The sequence below is a fragment of the Fusarium falciforme genome, chromosome 4 (genome assembly GCF_026873545.1).
Source record: "Fusarium falciforme chromosome 4, complete sequence".
Taxonomy (NCBI): Eukaryota; Fungi; Ascomycota; class Sordariomycetes; order Hypocreales; family Nectriaceae; genus Fusarium; species Fusarium falciforme.
Window position 1 is genome coordinate 3,550,316 of NC_070547.1, and position 27,104 is coordinate 3,577,419.

The window sequence follows — 27,104 nt, forward strand, 5'->3', positions numbered from 1 at the left end:
GGGATACAAGCCCTCAATGGCAGAGTACTGCTTGAGTGACCTTACGATTCTTGCCGAATGATGACACCTCATCATTCACTCGTCACCCGGAGATCCGGTTTGCATCACTTTGTATTCGTGGCCACGGCATGATCATGCTCTCTAGGCCATCGGGGAAATTTCACTCGGGTCTCACTGTTTGTCTCTGGCCCTGACAAACTATAAGTAGAAGACTAGAACCCGTCTTTGACTGACTCACTTCTGTGTGGTTCAAGCGTGTTTTGCCTGTCGACTCCCAGCTGCAAACATGGTGTCGTCTAAGCTCATTGTCTCTTTCGGTCTTGTTGCTCTGTCGGTTGGACAGTGCCCCTTTGCTGATCCGGATCATCATCTCGCAGCCCGAGATGAACAATCCTCCCGTGACCACTTGAAGGAATACGAAGTCGACGATAGCAAGGGGTACCTCAGCTCAGATGTCGGCGGCCCTTTTGAGGATCAGGAGAGCCTCAAAGCCGGAGAGCGTGGCCCAAGCCTGCTGGAAGACTTTATCTTTCGCCAAAAGATCACTCATTTCGATCACGAACGAGTATGTACCCCTTGAGCAGAATGATGCCGTGGTACTGACTGCTTGATGCAGGTCCCCGAGCGTGCTGTCCATGCCCGGGGTGCTGGTGCCTATGGAACCTTTACCAGCTACGGCGACTACAGCAACGTTACCGCGGCTTCGTTTCTCGGCTCTAGAGGCAAAAAGACTCCGACCTTTGTTCGCTTCTCGACCGTAGCCGGTTCGAGGGGTAGCGCGGATACGGCGCGTGATGTCCATGGTTTTGCGACCCGGTTGTAAGTGCAACGTCGGAGATAATGCCCATGTACTGAGTATTACAGCTACACCGACGAGGGCAACTTTGACATCGTTGGGAACAATATTCCTGTCTTCTTCATTCAGGATGCAATTCAATTCCCTGATCTCATCCACGCGGTCAAGCCCTCCCCTGATAGCGAGATCCCGCAAGCTGCCTCAGCCCACGACGCAGCATGGGACTTTTTCAGCCAGCAAACGACCACTCTTCACACTCTGTTCTGGGCAATGGCCGGCAATGGTATCCCGAGAAGCTATAGGCACATGGTGAGTCAACCGACCCAGATTCAACGACGAGATCTAACGCGGGTAGGATGGCTTCGGCGTGCACACCTTTCGCTTGGTGACGGATGACGGTGACACCAAGTTCGTCAAGTGGCACTGGAAGACCAAGCAGGGAAGAGCGAGTCTCGTGTGGGATGAAGCCCAGCACATCGCTGGCAAGAACGCCGACTACCACCGCGCCGACCTCTGGAGCGCCATCGAGTCTGGTAACGGGCCCGAGTGGGAGCTATGCGCGCAGATCTTTGACGAGGACCAGGCCCTCGCGTTTGGCTTCGATGTACTCGATCCTACCAAGATCATTCCTGAGGAGTTTGTTCCCCTTCAGCGTCTCGGCGTCATGAAACTGGACGCGAATCCAGTCAACTATTTCGCCGAGACGGAGCAGATCATGGTATGTTTCACGTGAGCTGCGACTTGAGACACTGCTGATATGTATAGTTTCAACCCGGCCACATCGTGCGCGGCATTGATTTCACCGAAGATCCTCTGCTGCAGGGGCGAATCTTTTCATACCTCGACACCCAGCTGAACCGTCACGGGGGCCCCAACTTTGAGCAGCTACCTATCAACCGACCAGTGGCCCCTATCCACAACAATAACAGAGATGGAGCTGGTCAGAATTTTATCCATAGAAATACGGCTGCATGTAAGACATTCCACCTCCTTCGCCAGCAACACCTAGCTGACAGTTTCAGACACTCCCAACACCCTCAACAAGGGTTACCCTCTGCAAGCGAATCAGACCCAAGGCAAAGGCTTTTTCACTGCCCCTGGCCGAAAAGTCTCCGGGAACCTGGTGCGCGCAAGAGCCTCCACCTTTGCAGATCACTGGAGTCAACCTCGACTGTTTTACAACTCCTTGACAAAGGTTGAGCAGCAGTTCCTAATCAACGCGATTCGCTTCGAGATGAGCCACCTGAAGTCTGAGGAGGTCAAGAAGAACGTTCTCCGCCAGCTAAACAGGATCAGTCACGATATTGCGGTCAGGGTGGGCAAGGCATTGGGTCTAAAAGCCCCTGACGCTGACTTGATATACTATCACAACAACAAAACGGCTGGAATATCCATTTTCGGGACCAAATTGCCCAGCATCGCGACGCTGACAGTTGGAGTCCTAGCATCGACAGACTCGGGCAACTCAATCAAGCAAGCCAAGGTCCTCAAAGATGCACTAGCAAAGGACAAGGTGACTGTGACGATTGTGGGTGAAGTCCTCGGTGACGATGTCGAAATGGCCTACACTGCTGCTGAAGCTGTTGATTTTGATACCATCGTTGTCGCCAGCGGTGCTGAGTCGCTCTTCAGCGACAAGAAGTCAACTCTCTTCCCTCCAGGTAGACCTACACAGATCATTGTCGACGGATATCACTGGGGAAAGCCGGTTGGTTTCATTGGAAGCGCAAGAGAGGCGGCCAAGGCGGCGGGAGTGGGCAAGGGAGATGGCGTGTATCTGGCAAGCGACGTAAATACCATCGTCGAGAACCTCAAGGATGGTCTGGCGACCTTTAGGTTTACTAACCGCTTCCCCCTTGATGAATGAGATCCAAGACTAAATAGCTACCCTTAGTCAATCCTCTTCAACATCTCTTCAATTCTTATGCAAAAGTAATCTTAGTATAGTAGAAACAGATCTAAGGAAAGAAATAACTCCTGTGGAGTCCCGCTTAATGTTGACTTTCTTACACCGCTCTCAGTTTGCAAGCCGGTTCTGGGTCTAGGTAAGAGAACTGGACTATATCGTTAACTTTTGCCCCTGAAGAAGCAGCATCCTCCTACCTTGAGGTTCCATTTTGAATTGAGCAATGATCCGGACGCAAGAACTGGGCTCCTCTCTTTGGTTTGCCCACAAGATATCGCCAGAGTTCGCCGGCTTTCGTCTTCCATCGGTTGCTGGCCGTTACGAAGACCCTACAGTACAATGAACAAGATAAAATGCTCCTCCCGTCGATCACCTTTCTCCCATTATTTCCAAATTTTGACCATTCACTCTCATCAAGGCGTCAGATTGATGAAGGTAAATGTTCATTGTCTCCCTAGCAGAGCCACTGTAGCAGTGTAACAAACCTCACGAAAACCTGTTTACCAGTTGGGAAGGTACGATGGAAGGGGAGATTCTGGTACCTGCCTGCCTACCTACCTACCTAGGTAGGGAAGAGGCCCGGAAGGATCCCCTCACCTATAAATGTGCCTCAAGATCAGCTCGGATGAATCATTCCTCTTCCAATCATTCCTCTTCCATCATCGCTTCGTCCCCCTCCTTTTTCTATCTGCTTTGTGACGCTCGAGGTTTGGTACTGGCGACCACCTCATCATAAGGATCATCAGGTCTAGCCCTAGCCGCACGGCACACAACGAAAATCTCTGGCTGCCTCTCCTCTTCTTCATTTCTTCCCCAGTCATCATCAACCTGACGCCGGTGAGTTGCCTCTTTGCTTCTTACCCGCTTGCCCCAAGATGCCTCGCCCTCATCCCCCTGGATGCCTTGAGCTTTACTTGCTTTCCTTTCCCCTTTCTCGCTTTGCGGGATCATTTTGACCCCAACATCAACTATGCTGTCGCTTTCGCTGCGTCCCAAGGTGGCGGTTTTCCTGCTCGTGAGGGCATTCACAGACCTCGATTGGGATTGCACCTAGGTACCTACCATGCCCCAACGTGCACCCTCCTGACTCCCTTCCGAGTGTTTTCCCCCTTTGCTCTACTTCTGTTTCTCTGCTTTCTACCCTTCTGTCTTTTCTTTGCCCGCATGGTTTTTGAGGCCTCAACGCGCTGCACTGTTGCCGTCATTTTCATTCTCGCAAGGCCATTTAGCCACACCATGAGTTTCAGGCCAGCAGATGGCCATCTTGACAGTTTGATGAGGATTTTCTAATCATTTATAGATACAATTCAAAACTTCGGTGATTCCCAGTCAGTGACTGTGAATAACTACTGCGCCCCAGGCGCAGGCGACGGTGGCGGCAGCCGCCGGGGAGGAGGACGAGGAGGAGGATCCACGACCAGTGGACACGTCGTAAGTTTCTATCATTCCTTGTGTGGGCATTACAATGCTAATAGAGCTATAATAGTCGAAGCGCGCTGTAAAGCGCATGAAGAGGACGCCCCCTCCGAGAATACTCGCCAGGATGCCCTCCCCATCCCGAGAATACTCGCCAGGACCCCCTCTCCGAGAATACTCGCCAGGATGCCCTCCCCATCCCGAGAACGCTCTCGATAGGACGCCCCTCCATCCTCCCGAGAAAGCTCACAACGGTGAGAACACTCACGAAAAAGGGAATTCATCCCCCATCGAGAACACCAACCGCCAGAAGGGAGGGGAGAATACTCGCGACAGGGACGACAGGGACGCCAATATGGAAGGAGCCTGGGGGCATATTCATGTATACCTATAGCATAGCGTCTTCCTGTCTCATCATAAAACTAGGCTCTATTTTGATTGCTATTATCTCATTTTAAGATTCCTATTAGAGAGGAGAATTAAGAAACATTACTAACGTATACTAAGGATAGCCTTAATAGAATGCTAAATATCGTCTCCTTTCATCATGCATCGGGATGGCTTCTCTGTGTACTATGTCAGGCGTATACGGTTCATCAAAATTCTCCATTGCTTCACCTACATCTCCAGAAGGGTTCGTGAAAAAGAACTGAGCATATCTCTCAAAAAGTCATGAGCATCATGGTTCCTAGACAAAAGATCCACCCCTCTCTCATCAAACAAGATCAGCTATCCAACTCCAAACGCCAACACCTCGCTATCAAGATTCCTCCCTCCTACCCGAGTAGAACCCCTACTTCCTCCTTGGCCTGCGCTTCCCACGCCTTGAGCAGGATGTGGCCAATCCCCCTGCGGTACGCAACCTCGCCGATGCGCTCAATCCACAGGACATTGACAATGTCGATCATCTCGTCGGCGTCCATGTGTTCCTCGAACAGCTCTGTGTCAAAGACGTGCGAACCCCTTCGCTCTGTGGCTGTCGACACGGCGATGAACTCGAGGCGCTCCTCGCCGTCGTAGTTGGACGACTGCACGCCCAGCCAGCCGTCGTGCGCCCGAAACTGGCCCGCCCACTTGTTCGTCTTGCCCCAGATGTTCCCCACGGCAAGGGGCGGGTTCGGTCGGTCGCGGTGAGCGAGCGTGGAGAGGAAATCAACCTCGAAATGACCCGTTGTTGTTCGGAATGAGAGCATCGGCACGGGGTAGGCCTGCTCGCCCACAGGCGGCTCGTAGCTGTTTGTCTCAGGAGGATCCTCGACCGGGATGGGGTATTTGAAGAGCGCCGACTCATCGCTGTCGTGTTTATAGTAGGAGCCGGAGCGGGACCAACCCGGGGGGAGGTCGGAAGTGGGGCTCCTCCGGCCCCGGAGCTCCCGGTACTGGAGGCCCGTGTTCATGAGGGGCACGGTGGCGGCCCGGTTCGTGAGGCTCCAGGTGACGGTCGGCCTGATGCGGAACGGGTGCGCAGACTTGTACCGCTTTAATTCCTGGCCGCGCTTCCCCGAGCGGGCCTCCTCGACGTAGTCTGCCGCGGCTCTCCATAGTGTCAGATCGACTGGAATGTTGTCGAACCACCATCCCATCCAGGACCAAGAGGGGAGGAATGGCGGTTTTGGCAGGGCCCTTCGGCGGATTGAGGCGTGGGGACGCCACAAGAGAGCGATGTCCAGAAACATTATAGGCATGCCGAAGACGAAGCCTCCTGGGAATGAGCGCGAGAGGACATGCGTGATGCCGGAGAACGCAGGCAGAGTATCGTCAACGTGAGTCAGCTTTCTCGCGCTGTAATCCATGACGATGCGAGCATACTCGTCGAGGTCGGGCCAAGGTGAATGCTGGTAAGCGAAAATCGCGTCAGGGATGGATCCGGTGCATCCTTGACGATTCCCCTTGAGCTTCTTCATGACACTATTTGGACTCCCCTGCCATGTCTCGCAGTGACACTCCCAGGTAACGGCGTCCTCAAAGAAGAAGACGCAGCGCCGGGAGTAGAGACGTTCAACGAGCGTCCAGCCCCGCGAGTACCAAGGCGAAGCCACTACCAGATCTTGATGGTTGTTGTTCCCAGGCCTCATGTTGCGCACAGAAGAACGTCTGGGGTTGAGAGAAACCAATCCAGAATTGACATCGCCAGAGGCCGCGACGATGGTGAGGTAGGCATTGGCAAAGACGTATGCCATGTGCTTGACATTGTCCTCCATCTCTTCCGGGCTATCCTGAATGATGCACAGTCGATCAATCCAGATGTGTCGAATGCCCAGCTTCTTGGCTAGCCACATGGCGTCGAGGAAGGTTTGCGGGATATCAGTATTGGGCAAGGTGTCCTGGAAAGCCTCGACGTTGGACTGCAGCAGTTGGGTGTACATCTGGGGCGTGGTGTTGTGGCGCGGGCCCCAGACGTAGCTCAGAGCGAGATACCGGTCCTTGGGAGTCCCTTTAACGAGGCGGCGCTCGACGACGTTGATGAGATATGTCGGATGCCACGTGGTGACCTCGGTCTCGGAGGAGATGGCGCAGTGGTGGTTGTGGTCGGCGTTGCAGGTGTCCAGCCACTCCTTGATGCGAGGGATGGGACTACCTTTGACGACGGATGAGGCGCGCCGCCCGATGGACGAGGCCACTTGCGGTGGGTGATTGTTGCCATGTCCGTGACCGCCCTTGTCGCCGCCGCGAGCAGCTCTGAAAGAGCCGAGGAGGCGGTCGGTAATGCTGTTGCGCTTGCTAGGCGGATGATCTCGAGCGCGAGGTTCTCGAGGGATGACGCGGTCTTTCTCGCGATGCCTATCTCTGTCGCGATCTCTGTCCCTATCCCGATCCCTATCGCGGTCCCTATCTCTGTCTCTATCCCTGTCCCTGTCCCTGTCTCGATCTCGGTCTCTGTCCCTGTCTCTATCCCGATTGCGGTCTCGATCATGATCTCTATCGCGGTCATGATCACGGTCATAGTCGCGATCAAGGTCTGTGTCTAAATCTCTGTCCAAGTCTCGATCGCGGTCTCTATCCAAATCTCGGTCTCGGTCACGGTCCCGATCACGGTCCCGCTCGCGGTCGCGGTCTCGCTCTGGAGAGTCGGCATCTCGGGGATCGCGAGAGTCGGTGTCGCGGGGGTCGCGAGAGCGGCTCCCGTTGGGCATGGTCTCGGCAGGACAAGTACAAGTTAGGAGCGCATGCCAGAGTTGGCAAGATCAGATCAGAGGTTCAAATAATGATCAAAATGTGCCGCGCAACGCGACAGTGAAGATCATGTTTGGGCGTGGGCTTGGACTTGGGCTGGGCTGATGGTCGTCATGTCGCAGTCGGTCAAGCCCCTCAGCTTTTTTGCGCAGGGTGCACAGCGCTTGAATCTGATTGGTCAGAGGTCGAGTGACCCAAACAAAAGCCAAGCGTCGTCATCCCAGCAACGGGCCGAAAGGGAGCTACTATGGTGCTAAAGATTGCCATTGGCCATGTGCAAATGATCATCAGAGTAAGATCTACCAAGCTGTGAATAGCTTCAAAGGCTTTTAATAGCATATCCAAAAGACTCGCCCGCGATTGATGCAAGCGTGGATCCTTCTTTTTCCCTCTTGCCCTCAATGGTTACATCCAGAGGACCCCTACCCCGCCAGCACTGCCCCTCGTCTTTCCCGGAAATCGACCTTTGTCACCGTTTACAAGTCCTACAAGGAAGTTGCCGCCTTTAGGAATCACCGAAGTGCCGCTTCTTGGGCTAAACTGTTACCTAAGGATTCAGCAAGTAATGATCATTATGAAGCCTTAAATGAGGTAATCTTTTTCAAGAATTATCATAAACAGAGAAGAGAATATAGCATATTTATGACCATGTTTATCATTCCTGTTCTAAATATCGCATTATATTTTCCTCAGAGTGTGATGGTTTAAGCATATAAAGTGAGCCGAGCTCGATAGCGGGGACACTTCTGTCCTCCCTTGCAGATATCCTGAGCAAGCGGCGGTGAGGCGAATATGCCCGCCTGACATAGGCATGTGTCTCTGCTGTACCATCTTAGGACCAGTCGTGGATCTTCAGACGCTATTTCCGATGAGTAGGTATATCGGTTCAAATACCAGGACTTGTTGGCTGCTGCCAGCATCTCCAATCCATCCTAGTATGGCGTGCTTCCAGAGGAAGGGCGGGACGTGGTCTTTGTCACTATCATCAGTCAAGCGTGGAGCCTGATGGCATATTCTTTAAATGACGTGAAAGCGAGAGTACTCTTGTATAGTGAATGACCGCGACACGATGGCATCAAGTTACAATCACCCACCAATATAAGCAACCGTCGGAGTCGGCCAGAAGTCAAAGTAGATTCAGTGCCGAGTCTGCACACATGGTGCTCGAGGTTAAGGCCTCAGCCAAGAAAAAAAAAGCACAGTTAGCATTTAGCCATTAATTCTCACAAAAACCGTGATTGGGGCTTTTCTTTCAGACAAGGACTTTCTCTCATCGGATCGCTTACTCACCCTCTCACCTCAGACCCATCTGAAGACTCTTAACCATACTCAAATCACCATGGCAGATAATCTCATTGTTCTCCTCGTTGGAAAGGGTGCGCGGGAACATGCCCTTGCCTGGAAGTTGAGCCAGGCGCCTTCAGTCAAAAAGGTGCTCGTCTTTCCTGGGAATGCGGGAACAGATCAAGTTCACCCCAAAGTCTCGAACCTCGAAACCAATTTTGAGGCAACAGACTACCGTCAACTAGCTGAGCTTGCGATAGAAATCGGAGTTGGTCTCGTCGTTGTTGGACCTGATGACGCCGTCGTTGATGGCATCGAGGGCCTCTTCAAAGACGTGGGCATCCCATGTTTTGCTCCAACAAAAGAAGCGGCTGAGCTCGAGGGATCTAAGACTTTCGCAAAAGATTTTATGGCCAAGTACAATATTCCTGCTGCCGCATATCGGAACTTTGACGACATCGAGAGCGCAAAGACCTATGTCCAGGAGGCAGACCATCGAGTCGTCATCAAAGCCGACGGCCTCGCCGCTGGAAAAGGAGTCGTGCTACCTGAAACAAAGCAGGAGGCCTTGTCCGAGCTCGACAGCATCATGAAAGCTGATGGAAAGTTTTCGGCTGCTGGCTCTTCTGTAGTGATTGAGGAGTTCATGGAAGGAGACGAGATCAGCATCCTGACCTTTAGCGATGGCAAGACTTTCCGATCTCTTCCTCCAGGACAAGATCATAAGCGCGTCTTTGAGGGAAACAAGGGGCCAAACACTGGAGGCATGGGCGTCTACTCGCCAGTCCCTTTTGCAACTCAGGATGTCCTGGATGAGATTGACAGGTCCATCCTACAGCCCACGTTCGACGGACTTGAAAAGGAGGGTGGGTAAACATGGAACTCGTGAGTCATACAAAGATGCTAATTCAAGCTTCAGGGCGCCCCTTTGTTGGGCTTTTGTTCACAGGTGTCATGATCACGCCCCAAGGGCCCAAGGTCATCGAGTACAACGTGCGGTTTGGGGACCCAGAAACGCAGAGCGCCATGATGCTCCTCTCGGAAGATACAGACCTCGCTGCTGTTCTTCTCGCATGTACCTCAGGAACTCTTGGTCAAGTCAACTTGAGCATGCGCTCAGGCTTCGCATGCAATGTGGTTGTTGCTTCTCAGGGGTACCCAGGGAGGTATGTAACAGGAGTGCCAATCACTCTCCAAACGTGCCCCAAGGATGTTCAAGTTTTCCATGCCGGTACTTTCAGAGACAAAAACGGCCGTTTGAGAACTGGCGGGGGGCGCGTCTTCTCTGTCGCCGCCTGGGGAAGTACCCTCCAGGAGGCTGTTGAGACCGCATACGAGGGTACAAGGAGTGTTCACTTTGACGGCATGTTTTCGCGAAAGGACATTGCTTCTCGGTGAGTAATATCTTTTAATCTTTGAAGATAATTTCTGGTCATACTAATTAGGTTGGATTTTAGATGTCTACCAACCTGAACGAGAAACACGGCCTTTTGAAGTTACTCACCGAAGATATAAACAAGCCGCAGTCGTCGTAGTGAATAGAAATTTTCAAGTTCTGGCTTCATCAACTAGTTCAAGTGACCAGTATGATGATGCAAAAAAGGATCGGACAAGGCACTTCACTGACCTCCACGGCGGAGTCCGTCAGCTGTGACACTGCGCCGAAGGAGATCAAGGTGGCCGTGGCCACCAGCGGACGAGCATGTGGAAGCTTTCACATTCAATGATCGCGGTAGCAGTTTCTACAAAGTATAGCCTCGAATATTCACGTCCTTTGCCTCCCTGAAGGTGGTGTTTGGTCGCCTTGGTGAGGACTAGCGTATCAGACCCGATCCTTGGGCTGTCCTTTGACAAGGGACGACTCTTTGAAGGGACCAAACTCGCTAATCATATACCAATCATATCTCTTTTAGGAAAACTTTAGCATTACATAATTCAAGTCGCTATTCGCGTCGGTGTCGATGGTTGATGAACAAGAATGCCTTCAGACGTTCATCTGGTGAGCCTCACAGCGTCAAACTAGCCACTCTATTCTGAGCCAGCACCAATACGAACACATACGTCATCGACTCATTCCATGACTCCCACACATATCACTAGAAAATTATGGAATCCTGGAGCATTCTTAAGATGGTAGTGAAAAGGTTAGAGGGCGGGACCAAAAGGAGAAAACCGCCATTTATGATGAATGCCAGCGAGCACCTTCAACATCACCCTCCAACCTTGGCGATTCTGCCTTCTTGTGCTTGTCTAATTTTGTCCTGCGCTCTTTGCGTTAGATAGCTCAAAAAGTCCCACCAGCCCATATGGATGAGAGAATACAGGGCCGGTACGTATGTAGGCAGGCGGGTTAAGGAATAAACGCGACACCAGAACATCATAATTAGCTAAAGATATATCATAATAAAGGTCAAGCTTTAGAGCTTATTTACTTATTCTTATTATACTCTCTTGATTATCTTTAGGGGAGGATAAGCTAAAGGGCTCATGCATACCAGCGTCTCTCTTGCATCTCCCCCCGGTTCGCTACTGGTGGAACTAACATAATCTGCCAAGTATATGCGTCGGATATCAACCTTTTTGAAGCCAAGCATTCAGGCGTTGGCAATTTTAAGGACTCTGGCAGAAAATACCTGCCGGCGGAACCCCACAGGCGATGCGACGATGAGGACTTCAACGAGAGTGTACGCGTGGAGTTTCAGTACAGATTCCATAAAGGCAGGACTTGATAGGTGTTTTCGAACCGAGGGTGCATGATAGGTTGGCAAGCAAAAGTCAAAATCCTCTGTATGGCTACAAGCTACTAAGATAGGATCTATGGCAAAGGTCCAAGGGTCAAGCTGAAGGAATTGAGTTACGAGCTGAACTCCTCCACCAAGTGATGGGCGTTTTCAAAGCTGTCTCAAGGCTACAGACAGGGCAGCTATCCTGGGTATTAAGATACGAGAAAATAGTCGAACGAGACCTAATATGCTGCATAGGCACTAACCTTACGGCTCCAGTGGACAAGGCAAATGGTCAACGCAGGCTGCAGGTGAATTGATGACCAGTAGATAACGACGAAGCTTGACTTGATAGATGGAGATCATCCAAGACTGTCAAAGAAACTGGAACTTGGCAGAGGTAATACAGTCGGAGAGGCATGGTTGTGATAAGGTCAATTAGTGCCAGGTCTTCCAGGCATGACTAGAACGAGCGGGAGGGGTGGAAGACTGGGAGTTGTCTTCGAATTACGTACCTACCGAGTCACAGGGCTCCCCTTTCACATATCAACTATACCTTTGGCTGGCTTCTTCTACATACACCAGACATCTTCAGTTACCTACCTACCTAAGTAGCAATAGATGCAGGAACGGCCCCAAACTATCAGGGACCTTCCTGGCTTCCCAGATGTGGTATTTTTAGGACGTGGGGCTGCACGGAACGGTTGTGGGGTTTGCCCCGAAGGGCTGACCCCACATTCCCGAACCTTATGTCTATCACCGGCCGGTGACAACACGAGAACCCGAACATTGGCAACATCTAAAGGTGCTTAATGAAGCGCATTCCATAGTCATGATAGGTCACTAGTCCAATATATGACGCAGTTATCTTGTAGAATGCAAATCCATCAAGCAGCTGCGATGCCCCCATTAATTCTGCGAAGAGTCATGATGCATCTAGCAAGCCAACGGAGTGCGTCATGTTGGGAGAAAACAACCAGCGATGCGTCGATGAGTTTTCCCAGAAGGAATATAATGTCTTCGTGATAAGCGCAACATCAACAAATCGCAGGATTGGTGTAGTGGTTGTAAGTCATTGAGGCTTCTGAGGTTCATCCCAACGTTACTAACTCTTCCAAGATCACGCATCGTTCACAGCTGCAATCAACGCAAGTTCCGATGAGGTCGCGAGTTCAATCCTCGCATCCTGTACCATTTCTTTTTGCTGGGAGCAGTTGTGGGTTTTTGTTGTGGTTAAACAGCGAGTCCTGCCAGGTCTCGGAGACCTAGGACACAACAGAGCTGGAGGATTTGGTTGCACAATTCATGCGCATAGAAGGAACTGAGAGTTGCGGTTTATGCATATGCACAAGTCACACATTGGGACTGGTCTATCGAGTAGTCCAAGCTGGCGAAGGTGGCACAGGGGCTCCCATCCGCCACACGAAGAGCCCACCTCCCAGAAAGCTTTGTACGTACACATTTTTGCATAAATCAAGACCCAGATGCTCCAGTTTTATCATGAGATTGCTCAAAGAAGAGGTTCCTCAACGGTGGCGGAAGAAAATCCCAAAAACGCCAAAAAGAATCGCCCGATCGTCATGATCAATACAGGCAAAAGAAACAGGTCGAATCGGGGGTCGAACCCGAGGCCTTTCGCGAATTAAGTTTGTGAAGCGAACGTGATAACCACTACACCATTCGACCGGTGCTTGTTGTTGAAAAGAAGGGTTCCAATTTGATCTCACGAGGTTTGCGTGGAGTTGCGGGATTTCCGAGCGTTTTGGGGCGCCCACAATCCAGAGAACCCGTCTCCGGATCCACTTTTAACAAGGTTATTAGTCATACAACTTGGTGCGCATTTGAGGGAAAGTTGGTTGAGCTTCACCCTCTCGCCCAATTTAACAACACTGGTTTGCATCAACAGTAGTTCGCCATTTCCAGGCACAGCACTGCTAGACTTAGTTCCAGAGGATTGTGTTTTTTTCCATAGAAATCCGCCAAGACATAATCCCCAATCAAATATTAGATCTTTGCGAAGGGGTCATCAAGACCAGGAGGCTCGGCGGCACAATACTATCCATACCACAGTGATGCTTCATCCCGCTCCTCACCTTAAGATAAACAGGGGAATCTCTGAACCCCCTAGGGTATGAATTAATTCTTTTAGCTGTTGAACCTCGATATTTAGTTCCACTGATCGAAACCAATCGGTGCGCCTTACCCTTCTCCATAGACCGGGGGGTCAGAGTCCAAGGGGGCCAGAGATGCCCGTGTTTATCATATGAAAGGCTACAGTCTAGGTATAGATAGATATAGACTTAAATGGATTGTTGTGGCGTTCACCGCTGCATATATTGCAATCAACTTAATGAGCAACCTTAGTCCTTTCGTACCAACCCACCTCTCGAAATACAGTCTCCCATTCGTTTTCTCGAGAATGTCCAATATCCCGCGTCCTCTACAAGATTAGATATTTTCTCCAACTTAGATTCACAGGTGCGGAGGGGCAATATGGCCACTTCGTGGAGATGTCACAATTTACTTCAAAAAGCTCTCCTGGGCGGTCAAACATCTACGATGTCACGGACTAAGTTCCAGAGTCGCAATTTCCGTCAAAAGAGAAAGCTCCGTGAAGGAGGCTTCAAATGACACTATGACATCCTTCTCGTTGCGCATAACGAGGTTTCGGTACGGGGCGGCGGCAAAGCTTGTTTTATGCGCTGGCATGTCCCTATTTGAAAGAGATGCATTTTGACGGAAATTGCGACTCTGGACCTAAATGACAACATCCCACTTGAACCTCTAAACTGTTTTTTGAAACCACTTCTTCTCTTTATTTCTCAAGGTAGTAAAATGCATGAACTAAGATATGCCCAAGCTACCTGGGTAGTTAAGACAGACCCAGATTGGATGCAAGGCCAAGAGGAAATCAAGATCTCCCACCCTCACTTGGATGATGGAACTTTTATGACCTAAATAACTTGCCAGAGCACCACTCTTGTCTGCCGTTGTGCAACAGGAGCAACGCCTGCGCTCACGATCCATCATGAGATCCATGCATGATGGGGTTTCGCTCGGGTCTTGCGCAGGGCTACGCTCAATTCAAGTTCCATCCATCTTTTTCATCAATTGAATTGCGCATGTTTAAAATCGAGGGGTGAGACTATTTTCGAGTTTAAATTAAACTGATTGAATTGAATTGATGGCGGCTAGGGGGGTCACGTGCCCTTACATCATATCCGATTAGGCTAAAGTGACTCAGTTGGATCTGTGTCATGTGATTAGTCACGTGATCGTTCTCGGCGGCGCGGCCGTCGCAAAACACCAAGAAGGCATCATTGACGAAGCGTCACAAAATTTATCTCTCAGATTGAAATAATTCAATCAATCAGCCTGTATGTAATTGAATTATTGAATTGAAAACTATCTCGACTTGAATTGCATTGATTTGATCTGAACTGGTTGCGATTGAATTGAGCGCAGCCTTGGTCTTGCGATATCGGCCAACTTGACATTTTGCCATTCACCATAATGGTTGGCACATGATGAGAGAAGGATATGGACCTCTCACTTGAAGCATGTTTCCAGGATCGGGACTCATAGCATTCATTCTCGCTTTAGGAAAGCAATTCACTTTTCATGACTGCGGAGATGGAGCTTAGCTTGCAGGGCTCATTACAGCCATTTCAGTCTAGTTTGGAGACCTCCCTCTCACTCAAAGAAACGAGCATTAGCAACACGCATTTAATTGCTTCTATTACAGTATTTACATGAATTTTTCAAGTCCTGCAAGACAAAGTGAGAGCCATTTAAGCTCATTGACATCATGGACATGTAGCACAATGATCTGAAAACGCCAATACCCCACCTTGTCTGCAACTTTTTGCTGAGCAGATTGCTACTTGACTCACCCCAAGTTGTAGACGCCTTCAAGCTTCAACATGACACGCTTCCGTCCTTGTATCGATCTCCACGCCGGTCAGGTCAAGCAGATTGTCGGTGGAACTCTCGATAGTTCTTCGTCGGCCCTGCAGACAAACTTCGTTTCGCAACACCCTCCGGCTCACTTCGCTCAGCTGTACCGGGACAATGGGCTCTCAGGAGCCCACGTCATCATGCTAGGCCCAGGCAACGAAGGCCCAGCAAAGGAGGCCCTTCGAGCTTGGCCAGGTGGTCTTCAAGTTGGAGGCGGTATCAACGACAAGAATGCAAAGGAGTGGATGGATGCAGGCGCGGAAAAGGTACGCCATCAGACCGATTCGCACGGGAGGAACAGCTACTCACCCGACAGGTCATCATCACGTCCTATCTGTTTCCGGAGGGCCGCTTTAGTCAGGCAAGACTGGATGCGGTTTTGGAGGCGCTCGGCGGTGACAAGAACAAGCTGGTCATTGACCTGAGCTGCCGTCGCCGCGGCGAGGATTCTTGGTTTGTGGCCATGAACAAATGGCAGACAATCACCGACATGGAAGTCAATCAAGGTATGTCTAGATTATGTCTAGATACATGTCTCAAAACATTGGCTCACCAGAGACAGAATCCATCAAGGCTCTGGAACCCTACTGCGCCGAGTTTCTGATCCACGCCGCCGACAACGAGGGTCTCCAGAAGGGAATCGACGAGAAGCTTGTGGAGCGGCTCGCCCAGTGGTGCACTATTCCTGTGACCTATGCCGGCGGTGGTCGACACCTTGAAGACCTAGAGGCCGTGAAGCGGCTCAGCAACGGCAAGGTGGACCTCACAATCGGGAGCGCATTGGACTGCTTTGGGGGGTCAGGGGTCAAGTTTGACGATTGCGTCGAGTGGAACAAGAGGCAAGGGAATTAAGGGAAAACAACAAATCATTTATAGACGACCTTGACGATTGTCATTCACAAAGCCTCCACAGCAGGGCGTTGAAAGGTCTCGGGCGCGAGGCCGACAATGCGACCAGCTTGTGACGGCCGCATAAATACGACAATAAAAGTGCCAGCGAGCCAATGCAGGGTCTTTGCAACCTCCAATCTCGAGCCAGAGAATTTATATAAAATGTTCATGCGAAACCACATCAGACTCTGGCGTCCAGTCACGAGGATACTTTAGCTGCAGCAACACTGCTGATAGACGAGCCCGCCACAGAAGCCCGCTTAAACATGGTAGGACCGAGTTTTACAATCCAGCGTGCGAGAGAAACAAATATTGATCGAAAGAAGCGAGGCGTGTAGGGTGCGACGGTGTGGATATTGTTTGTCTGAGCCACACCCATGCCGGCAAAGAAGAGTCTAGTGCCGAGATGACCTCAACTGGCGCTCGGGAAGATCGAGATGCAAGACATGGCAAAGGCATCGTCTAAGACTAGCGGAGCCATCCATTGAGGAGTGGGGGATTTCGAGGTTTCTCAAGTTCCGGCAAGCTGGGAGAGAAATGGAGTGTATGTGTGTGATGCGAATGTGGGCACGAGATCAGGTCCAGTCCCATCAAGATCAGACTCGCTCCCAACAAGACCCGGTATCATGCAGTAAGCTTTCTGCATCTCCATGGGTGACTCAAAAGTAAACGTCATGATGAGGAAGCTTAATTGGGCAACAACAACAAGTGTAAACACTGCGTAGCTGCCCATGACCAAGGATCATGCCAGAATGGCCAACCAATAGGCCTGCCAGCGCGGCGGCTGGATGCGTTGCTGCCATGGCGACTACGGGGCCTGTGTAGCGCGCAGCCCAGTACCGCTGCGACGCTGGCTCTGGCGGAGGGCAGCTCTCTGCAGCGCCTGGAGGGGAGCCGCTGCAGCAGGGGCGGGGTAGGCCTTTTAGCATCCCGGCGCATTGTAACAGAAAGATTAGCGTCTCCAACGTCCGACTCTAGCTCGCCTCTTGCATCTGTTGCCCCAGCGACGCCTTCCGCACACAGCCCGTGTTTGTTTTCTTGCCGTCCAATCAGCGCACTCTCCTGCCTGGCTCGACACCACTTCCCTTAAACACATCAACTCGCCATAGCACTCTCCCACCTGCGCATTTCTTGACAGCAACATATCGCTGATATTCAGTTGTGTCGAGTCGGTCGTCGAGCCTTTGAGAGAGCCGTCGTCTGTTGACCTACACCAAGGGCGTGTTTCCTTCTTCAACAAACCGACCCCGTGTCGCCTTACTTACCTTGCCTTCATTCTCCCACCTGGGCAGCTTCACGCCGAGTCGCGACATTCCCACCCTCTACATTTCTTTGTTTGTATTCCTCTCCGCATACCAATGCGTTGATAGTCCGCCACCAACACGACAAGACCATCAACCAACTGGTTTAGCATGGCCACTGAACAGGTATGTTGGCCCGCGCCACTCGCCCTTCTTTGTCTCTGACCAAAACATGCACAGGTGCATCCTTTGCGCATCACCAAGAACACCCAAAACACATCTCCCTCCAAGATGCCGAGTGGGATACCTCGCCCGCTGTCGGAGCTCTCGCCGACCGAGATGCGGCGAAACTCCCCCAGCTGGCACAAGCCGTCCAACGGCTCCCCCAAGGTACGTTGTAAACATGGCTCTGCATTGTTTACATCTTGCTCACACGTGGAACAGAAGTCAGGAAACCCCGATTCTTCACCATTCCAGTCATCGCCGCTTGAGTCTGTGTCGTCCCCACGACTGTTTTGGCAGAACCGCAACTCCGAAAACTTCTATGGACGAGGAGGCTCCCCATCTCCAAACCGCCGCTCCTCGATCGAGCGTCTCCAGAGAGCTTCTCGAGTCAGGAACAGCAATATTCTGGCTCTTGAGCAGAAGCAGGAATATGATCCTACTCGGATTCCTCAGATTGAAAGACCCCTCGCTAAGGTCCAAGGGAACGCTTTCGGATCGACTGGCTCATTCCGAGCTTCCGCAAACGAACGCCCATCTATCGCCCACAACCGAAGCGAAAGCAAGACGAGCATTCCCACCATGAGCCCAACCAAATCTTCCATCCCTCAGTCTCTTGGGTCACCGAACCGCCCCCTTACCCCGAGTCGAGACCAAGTATCGCCCACAAAGTCGTCTCTCTCACATCGATACAAGAGCAGCTTCGACATGGAGACGGGCACCTGGTCTGCGGACTCACCTGGCGACGACCATGAGCTGCCCCCGGGACGTTCGCTGCATCGTCATGCGAAGAGCGTGACTTTTGACGCTGCACCTCCCCAGATCAACGAATACGAGATGGCGACCCCTGACCTTTCATCCATTGGTACCAACTCTCGGGAAGGAAGTTATGAGTCTGACGATGACGATGATGACGACGTGCTCTACGACCCTGGGCACGTTGATCTTGAGGGTGACAGCTTCGATGCGTCGCTCGAGGACACGGATAAGACTCCTGTTGTCGGCCCTGATGACTGGAGAGGAGAGAGCCCACTGGTGCACCGCGATGGACCTCGCGAATATGATGGCAGCCCCATGCCTGAAAATGCACCTTCTGTTGCATCCGCTGGCCGCCCAGCACACATCCGCACTGATTCTTGTACCTCGAGCGGAGAGCATCGGCCACTACCACCTCTCCCTGGATTCATTAGCCACTCGCGCAACAACTCTGCCCCTTCCTCTCCCGCGTCTCCTGGACTCTCAGCGACCGCAGAGAGGATGCTTGGCTCGCATAGAAATCTGCCGTCTCCCCCTCCTGCCTCTGCCACCAGCAAGTCCGACATCCACAATATCGGCAACACTAGAATGTCTCTGGAGGAGCGACTTCGACTTATGATGTTGTCTGATGACAGTGACGGCAAGAGCGCCGCGGTGCAACAGCGCGAGCGACGCCTTCGTAGGGCTCATGGCCGTGAGCGACTGAGCAGTCCAATTTCCGAGCCTGAATCAACCAAGAGCATGACCGAGACCCTTGAGGGCGATGATGCTGACGCTGTTGGCGACATCTCTGCCCTGGAGGACTACCAGCTTCCTCCTCGCATCTCGCGTGATTCTATCATGCGCAAGGTCAACAATGGAAACAAGACTCCGGATCAGGACAAGGACTACATCTTCTCGTCTCCTCCTGGTTCACGAAGCCCCAGCAGGAGCCCTGAGCGACATATTCCTCTGGATCCTGATGTGCCCATCCCATCGACCGAGGACTCTATGGACGATCTCTCGGATGAGGAAGGGGGCAGTGTCATCATTACCCGACTTCCTGAGAATGAGATTGACTTCTATGAGGACTCCGACTTGGACTTTGACGAGGACGAGGAGCTCGAGGAGGACATGCTCCACGCACATGCGGACACTGACAGCGAGAGCCATTACTCTGAGTCTGAACCGGCGCAGCCAACTCCAACTGCCGAGGCCGAGAAGGCTGCTGAGAAGGTTGTTGAGAAGGTGACCGAGAAGGTTGTCGTTGAGGAGGTTCGAGACGAGGTCACAACTCCTCGTGCCACGACTCCCACTCTGCCGCGCGGTTTGGATGAATCTCTACCAGACTTTAGCTCGGATGGCAAGGATGCTTCATTCTCGCGAGACTTTGAGTCATACATGCTCCCTGAGCCCGAGCCAGAACCTCAAAAACAGGAAGAGCCTGCTAAGGAGGAGAAGAAGGCCGAGCCAGAGGCTCCCAAGATGGCCGATGCCCATGCTTTCCTGCAAAGACCATTCACTCCTGAGCCACTCTCGAAGCCAGAGTATGATGGCACTGGATGGGGTGAGCCCGAGGATGAGTACGAGGATGGTCCCAGCACCCCGGAGTCGGTCATCCATCATCCCGTTCCCGCCGATGTATCTGAGGATGAGGAACCCCAGGTGAAGATCTCGCCTGCTATTCCTGAGCGTTCCGCTACCATCAAGGCAACGGGTGGCTCAAAGCTCAAGACCCGGCTCTCAAATACACCTTCCGACATTGCTTCGATGCGAGAAGCCCGCCGACAAGTCAGCATGGAGGTGCCCGACGTGCCACCGATCCCGGACAAGCATAGCAAGCGACTGTCCAAGGACGTGAACAGTGGTCTCTTGGTTACCGGCGACGAGTTTATTGAACGACACCCCAGTTTCAAGAACCGCAGCTTGACGTTGGATCTTGACCTCGGACTCAGCCTCGACAAAGACTTTGAGAGAGTCATTGAGGCACAAAAGGTTGCTTTTAACGATTCCTATGTTCAACAATCCCTTCTTGACAATAACAGCCCCAGCAGACAAGCGTCTGCTACCACCAATCAACCTCAGACTAAAGAACTGAATGCTAACGTGACTTCTCGTCGTCAGCGCGGCTACCTCATGCGACAAAACACGAAGCTTGTCACCGCCAGTGACAAGGACACGGACGAGCCTCGAGGCGCCCGATCGGCCGGTAACTCACCCGTTAAGCAGGATCGCCCCATGTCATGCATCGTCGAGCCCTGGAACAGCAAGCCGCGCCCCAGGAGTGTGCGGAAGCGCGTGGGCGGTAGCATCGGCCCCGCTCCCCCACTGCCCGGACAGGAGAGCAATGCGACAGCAGTTACCCAGGCTCACGAGGAAGACTTTGGTCTCGAGATGGCGACGCCAGACAGCGGAGAGAGGGGTCGTCTCTTCGTCAAGGTTATGGGCGTCAAGGACCTTGATCTTCCCCTTCCAAAGAGTGAGTTGCAACCCTTGAGCATTGAAAGACTATATCTAACAGAAGCAGATGAACGTACCTGGTTCAGCCTCACTCTAGACAACGGTGTACACTGCGTGACGACCGCATGGCTTGAGTTGGCGCGTAACGCACCCATCGGCCAGGAGTTTGAGCTTGTTGTTCCCAACGACCTTGAGTTCCAGCTGACTCTCAATGTCAAGCTTGAGAAGCCAGTTGAGCGTGCTCGACCACCACCTCCTGCAGCCAAGGTGCACAAGCACAAGACGTCAACCTTCAGCAGAGTGTTTGCGTCACCCAAGAAGCGCAAGGAGCTGGAGCTCCGCCAGCGAGAGGAAGAGGAGCGTGCTCTGCAAATGCAGAGAGATGCACAAGTCAAGCAGCAGCGCACTGGTCCTCCCACAGCGTATGAGCTTTTGTCGCCTCTGGCTGCGGAGGACGGCAGCTTCGCTAGGGCATATGTCTGCCTCCGAGAGCACGAGAACCGATGCTTTGGCCGACCTTACATGGCTGAGGTTGCTTGCTTCAACGAGTGGGCTACAGAGGAGGCTGGATTCGCCTCCAGTGTGAAGAGCAAGCGTGGCAACACGGCGGTTGTCCGTCGCGCCCCCTACAAGGTTGGAAAGCTTGAACTCCAGCTTCTGTTCGTCCCCCGACCCAAGAACGCGACGGATGAGGATATGCCCAAGAGCATGAACTCGTGCATCCGAGAACTCAAGGCTGCAGAGGAGAGAATGTCCCGCAACTGGGAGGGCCATCTGAGCCAGCAAGGTGGCGACTGCCCTGTAAGTTATATATCCTGAATCCTTGTGACATTCAAAGCTAACATGAATCCAGTACTGGCGCCGTCGATATTTCAAGCTTGTTGGCACCAAGCTCACTGCTTACCATGAGGCGACCCGGCAGCCTCGAGCAACCATCAACCTGGCTAATGCCAAGCGGTTGATCGATGACCGTCGAGCGTTGACGGAGAAGGAGACAACGGGCAGGGGCGGCCGACGACGTCGCTCAGCCTTTGCGGAAGATGAAGAGGGCTACATGTTTGTTGAGGAGGGATTCCGTATCCGCTTCAACAATGGTGAGCTCATCGACTTCTACGCAGACACCGCCGAAGACAAGGAAGGCTGGATGAAGGTGCTCTCGGACGTTGTCGGCCGTGACAGCCCTGAAGACGACGCCTCAGGCCCACGGGCACGATCCAGGTGGTGCCAGCTGGTTCTTCGACGAGAAGAGCAGCTGCGCCGACGAGCATCGGGTCGCCGAGTGAACTCACGACCTAAGAGCATGTTCCTCTAAGACTATGATGCCCTGATATTAAGCGGTTACGACATGGACGAGCATGAGAAAAGGTGCTGAGCGCCAAATGAAAGACGACAAGACAAGCCTGAGCCAGGAGTTCAGGACCCACAGCAGACATGCCAGACAGACCTCTCTGCTCTTCTTCGCTTCTTCTGGGTGGTATACAAGGTTAGGGGATTGATTGATTCCAGCATTGTTTGTGGTATTAATTTGATGAAGTATGCACAGTCCGAGTTAGTTTGGAGTCAGGCGAGCTGTGTTTGACCTTTGGATGAGGATGGAAAGGGGGAGCATGGAGCCGTTTATGCACTTACAGGCGTCGGCAGGGATCAGGTTTCTTTTTTATTGTGTTTTACTGGTTCGTTGTTTTTTTTTGGGAGACACCCGGCGACTGCGCGTCTAGGAATTTCTGTTTGTAACATGAGGATTATAATGAATGTCTTAGAACGAAGAGAATGAGCAAAAGTGTTTGTGTCTACCAAACCAACAGTTGATGATGGAGGTTGGGGTGAGCACGTGACTCGAGAACAAGATATCCCTTGGCACATTCCTCATGCGAGCAATCCATGGATGAAGAGTGGCTCGATCCACTTTGGGCTTGGAGTGGGGAGCTCGCCGAGGCGCAGCGTGATTTACAGTGGCTCAACCCTGGAATACGACACCTACTACGTAGTACCCAAGCCTGTAGCTTAGGTACCCGGACCCTCTGTGCTGCACAGGCATACCCACCTACCTGCTACGTACGTACACACTGGAGCTGAACTGAGCTGCCATCCATCTTACATACAACCTACAACCAACCTACGGCATCTTTTGCCCAAGTTGAAGCTCCCTCGTGAAACGACGCCGACTCTCGCTGCGCTTGCGTTCCCATCTCATCACCTACTCGACCGACCCCTCCTCCGTCTTCCATCATGGCTGGCCGTTTTGTGCGGGCTTCCAAGTACCGTACGTGCCGTGAATCTGGGCGCAAACTCGCATAGATTGCGTTGCGCCAAACATCCGCATGCTGACGCCGCTCGCCAGGACACGTCTTTGGCAAGTCGACGAGAAAGGAATTCTGCTACGACAACATCCACATCAGCCGCAATGCTTGGGACACAAACTTGGTCAAGGTGCGTCTTTGCGCGCGCCCGTGAAGCGCTGCTGCCATCCATCCATGGTTCCACCGGCTGATATAGGGGTGGTTGGGAATCACTATAGGTCAACCCCGAGTATCTCTCAGTCAATTGGGATGCATCTGGCGGCGGCGCATTCGCCGTCATCCCCCTGAGCGAGCGAGGAAAGGTACCCGACCAGATCCCGCTGTTTCGCGGACATACCGCTTCTGTTCTCGACACGGATTGGTATGCTTTTTCCTCCCCCTGAGCTCGACCCCCGGACGAAGATGCTGACGTAGTCCGAGGAACCCTTTCAACGACAACATCATCGCCTCTGCGTCGGAAGATGGCAAGGTCTTTATCTGGGAGGTCCCCAAGGGCTTTACCCTTCACACTGACGCTGAGGATATCGTCGACGTTGCGCCCGTGAGCAAGCTGGCTGGTCACTCGAGGTTCGTCCCTCCCACTTCCCAACAACCCCCCGCGCAGGCACGAGATGCTAACACCCACCTCCAGAAAGGTCGGACAGGTCCTCTTCAACCCCTCGGCCGAGAACATCCTGGCGTCGGCGTCGGGCGACTTCACCGTCAAGATCTGGGATGTGGGCACGGGCCAGTCCCCCCTGGTGCTCCGGCACAACGACATCGTCCAGAGCCTGTCATGGAACGCCAGCGGCAGCATGCTCGTCACCACCTCGCGCGATAAGAAGATCCGGGTGTGGGATGTCCGACAGGAGAAGCCCGTCCACGAGGCCCCCGGCCACGGTGGCGCAAAGAACAGTCGCGCTGTCTGGATGGGCGAGCACAACCGCTTCGCCACCACTGGCTTCTCGAGGATGAGCGAACGTCAAATAGCCCTGTGGGAGCCGGGCAGGACTGAGCCCATCGGCGGCTTCACCATGCTGGACTCCATCTCTGGTGTCTGCATGCCTTTCTGGGGTATGTTTCTCGACATTGTGGATGCGCCAGCTTCTAACATCTGACAGATGATGGTTCAAACTGCCTGTACCTTGCTGGCAAGGGGTGAGTACTGTTATATACTCTCTGAGTACGCTTCTAACAAACTTAGTGACGGCAACATTCGATACTTTGAGTATGAGAACGACAAGTTCGAGTTCCTCAGCGAGTACAAGTCTGGCGACCCTCAGCGCGGCATTGCCTTTATGCCCCGACGAGGCATCAATGTAGGTTTCTCCTTCATAACTACACTCTCACACTTCTCACTCTCAATAGGTGCACGACAACGAGGTCATGAGAGCTTACAAGACGGTCAACGACTCTTACATTGAGCCCATCTCCTTCACTGTGCCTCGACGCGCCGAGACCTTCCAAGCCGACATCTTCCCTCCCGCCACTGGCATCCACCCTGCTGCCAGCGCCAAGGAGTGGTTCGACGGCAAGACCGGTATCCCTAACAAGATTGACCTCGAGAGCATCTATGAGGGTGGTGCCCCCAAGGAGATTGCCTCCGACTACAAGCCCCCTGCTGCCGCTCCCGCTCCCGTGGCTGAGAAGCCCGCACCCAAGAAGGAGGAGCCTAAGAAGGAGGAGCCCAAGCCTGCTCCCGTTGTCCGATCTCCTCCCCCTGCCATGAACGAGCAGAAGGGGTCCATCTCCGCCATGGCCTCCAAGTACCAAGACAACGAGGAGGAAGAGGATGACGAGGACGAGACCTCGAGCTTCGAGGAAGTCTCGCGCCCTGCTCAACGTCATGCCGCCCCCGTGGCCAAGTTCGTCCCTCCCGCTCAGGCTCCCGCTACCACCACTCCCGCTGCCACCGCGAAGCCAGCCTCCCCGATCAAGTCCCCCGTCTCCTCGGCCCCGGCCTCCCGCACCGTGTCATCCTCTGCTGCTCCTGCACCCAGCAGCGGCGGCGACAGCTCGCTCGCCGAGATCAAGTCGCTCCTCGAGGGCCAGACCAAGCTCATCAGTGCCCAGAGCCAGCAGATCGGTCTCCTGGCCGCCGAGGTCGAGGCGCTCAAGCGCAAGGTCAGCTCGGGCTCCCAGGACCAGAGTGAGCGCATCCGCCAGCTCGAGCTCGAGCTCGAGGAGGCCAGGTCCTGAGCCCGGAAACTGCCAATTTTTCTGCCGACTTGTTGAGCGGCTTGGAGATTTATGATGTTGGGTGGATTGTTGTAGCGAATATATGTATATAGGGTGTTCAAAAGGCTGCATTTTGATGTCCCCATTGGAGTATTCCCGTCCTTTTCGTGATTGTTTCGGCTCTTCATGTGTGATTTCATGATATACCCTTGAGTCATTATTACCCGGTTTGATCTGGCAAACTATCGGTAGACTTGACGACGTGAGCATTTGAATCAATCATGTTCGTATATGCGCAAGTTTGAACTCTCAGACTCGAGACAATTTGTGATCGCTTTGTCCACAGCTTCATGGGTGAGATCGTTCTTATATCTATCATCCGACATATGGGGCGATGGGAGTCGAGAATTGCTTCGTTTCCCCGCGAAGCTTGTCGCACAATGTCTCAACCCGCACTGCGACGGTTTGACAACTACCGACGCTAATCCTCATTGTTTCCTTTCGTGACAGCCGAGTATCACCTTTGCAGGCAGTGCGCTTCCGAGTTGTAAAGACATAACTCGGTACCAAGGCCACGGGTACCGTTGGCTCTTGTGACATTTGGATGTGAATGGATCTTTTGGGTCAAGTTTGTTTGTGGCTGGTTTCAATTACTTTCTCTTCGGCACACAGTTTCTTCATTTTAAACGCGCCACTACCCAACAAGTTCATTTTGAGTTGTGGTTGGTTTTGACTATTGACGTGATGGAGGGTTGTTGGTTCCCCTTCCATGCGTTGCCAACTAACAATGTTAATTCCAACGTCAGTCTGATTTATCTACATAGCACAACAAACTCAAATAACAAATTCCCAGGTCAACACAAACTAGAAAACAGTGTTCATAGAGCTATAATGAGATAGGTAAATAGCCATTTCATCACTAAAATAACCAAAATTCATCGTGTCGAGTCAGGTATGAATATCTCATTTCGCTACCCTACACCACCAACTACAACAACAGCCGTACAAGATGTCGTCGACATCTGTCGCCATTATTCCAACATGATAGAGATCCATCTTGATCCAGCATGACTACCCCCTCATGTTCCATCCAGTGTAACAGTAGCCGCGCTTTGGCACGCTCATGTCCCATCATGCGCTCCACCGTCGTGACTCTCACCGTCAACAGCCTGCCATCTAGCGGCCGACCATACACTACTGCAGGAACCTTTGCTGATAGATACGACCTTGCGAGTAAAGTTATTACCGGTGAGTTATGCTAAAATGTCTATCTCTGTCTGTTACACCACGGCTACGCGCCTGGCCCTTGCCATGGGCCTCTCCCACTCGGAGAATTCTCTCTATGTGGGCAAGCCCTATGAAACACGCCCCGTCAACCTCTCAGCGAAGCACACACTGTGGACGTAGATCAAGCCACGAGAGCTGAATCACGAATACCCACATCCATCGAATAGACAAGCTCGACGGCCTGCGAGTCTATCCCACCCCCGCCCCCCTCTCTTGACACTCCTCCAAGTGGCGACCCAGTCCAGCAACGAGGCGATGTGTGACGGACCTGCCGCCGTCGGGCAGGCAGCCAGTCGGGGCAAGCAGGGTTGTGGGTTTACCGCTGGCAAGTCTTATGCCATGGCGCCGGGGATGCTTGTTTGAGGAAGCTCTGCAAGTTGACCTGTTTCACAATAAGGGGGTCTCAATGGAACGTGCGGTCCAGGCTCGGATCCGTCCTTGGATCGAGAAGGACTCCCGGCCGCTTGACAATGCAGTTGCGGCGGGGGTGGTTGAGCTAGATCACGATAGAGTGGCGCTGAAAAACAAGATGGCGAAGGCGGCCGAGAAGGGTCC

At 52.6% G+C, this 27,104-nt stretch overlaps 5 protein-coding genes and 1 pseudogene across 6 annotated transcripts, besides 1 other annotated feature; 5 read left to right on the forward strand and 1 right to left on the reverse strand.

Moving 5' to 3' along the window:
- Positions 1 to 286: 286 nt before the first annotated feature.
- Positions 287 to 2,663, forward strand: NCS54_00580700 (Catalase; the record flags this gene model as incomplete). The annotated part of the gene is made up of 6 exons (XM_053151294.1): positions 287 to 565; positions 617 to 819; positions 865 to 1,105; positions 1,152 to 1,514; positions 1,562 to 1,769; positions 1,819 to 2,663. The coding sequence occupies 6 exons, from the start codon at positions 287 to 289 to the stop codon at positions 2,661 to 2,663; spliced, it is 2,139 nt and encodes a 712-aa protein (XP_053007269.1).
- A 2,231-nt stretch (positions 2,664 to 4,894) lies between these two features.
- On the reverse strand, positions 4,895 to 7,252 carry NCS54_00580800 (HET domain-containing protein; the record flags this gene model as incomplete). The annotated part of the gene is made up of 1 exon (XM_053151295.1): positions 4,895 to 7,252. One exon carries the CDS (start codon positions 7,250 to 7,252, stop codon positions 4,895 to 4,897), a length of 2,358 nt encoding a protein of 785 aa, XP_053007270.1.
- A 1,379-nt stretch (positions 7,253 to 8,631) lies between these two features.
- NCS54_00580900 (Phosphoribosylamine--glycine ligase) lies at positions 8,632 to 9,974 on the forward strand (the record flags this gene model as incomplete). The annotated part of the gene is made up of 2 exons (XM_053151296.1): positions 8,632 to 9,442; positions 9,496 to 9,974. 2 exons carry the CDS (start codon positions 8,632 to 8,634, stop codon positions 9,972 to 9,974), a joined length of 1,290 nt encoding a protein of 429 aa, XP_053007271.1.
- A 5,248-nt stretch (positions 9,975 to 15,222) lies between these two features.
- NCS54_00581000 (1-(5-phosphoribosyl)-5-[(5-phosphoribosylamino)methylideneamino] imidazole-4-carboxamide isomerase) lies at positions 15,223 to 16,108 on the forward strand (the record flags this gene model as incomplete). Its single annotated transcript, XM_053151297.1, has 3 exons — positions 15,223 to 15,522; positions 15,573 to 15,762; positions 15,819 to 16,108. 3 exons carry the CDS (start codon positions 15,223 to 15,225, stop codon positions 16,106 to 16,108), a joined length of 780 nt encoding a protein of 259 aa, XP_053007272.1.
- Positions 16,109 to 17,517: 1,409 nt separating this feature from the next.
- NCS54_00581100 lies at positions 17,518 to 22,117 on the forward strand (annotated as a pseudogene). Its single transcript has 5 exons — positions 17,518 to 17,574; positions 17,629 to 17,778; positions 17,833 to 20,824; positions 20,873 to 21,606; positions 21,659 to 22,117.
- Positions 17,518 to 22,117: a sequence feature.
- Positions 22,118 to 23,034: 917 nt separating this feature from the next.
- On the forward strand, positions 23,035 to 25,283 carry NCS54_00581200 (Coronin; the record flags this gene model as incomplete). The annotated part of the gene is made up of 8 exons (XM_053151298.1): positions 23,035 to 23,068; positions 23,147 to 23,235; positions 23,324 to 23,466; positions 23,520 to 23,672; positions 23,737 to 24,158; positions 24,206 to 24,242; positions 24,289 to 24,403; positions 24,453 to 25,283. 8 exons carry the CDS (start codon positions 23,035 to 23,037, stop codon positions 25,281 to 25,283), a joined length of 1,824 nt encoding a protein of 607 aa, XP_053007273.1.
- Positions 25,284 to 27,104: the final 1,821 nt, after the last annotated feature.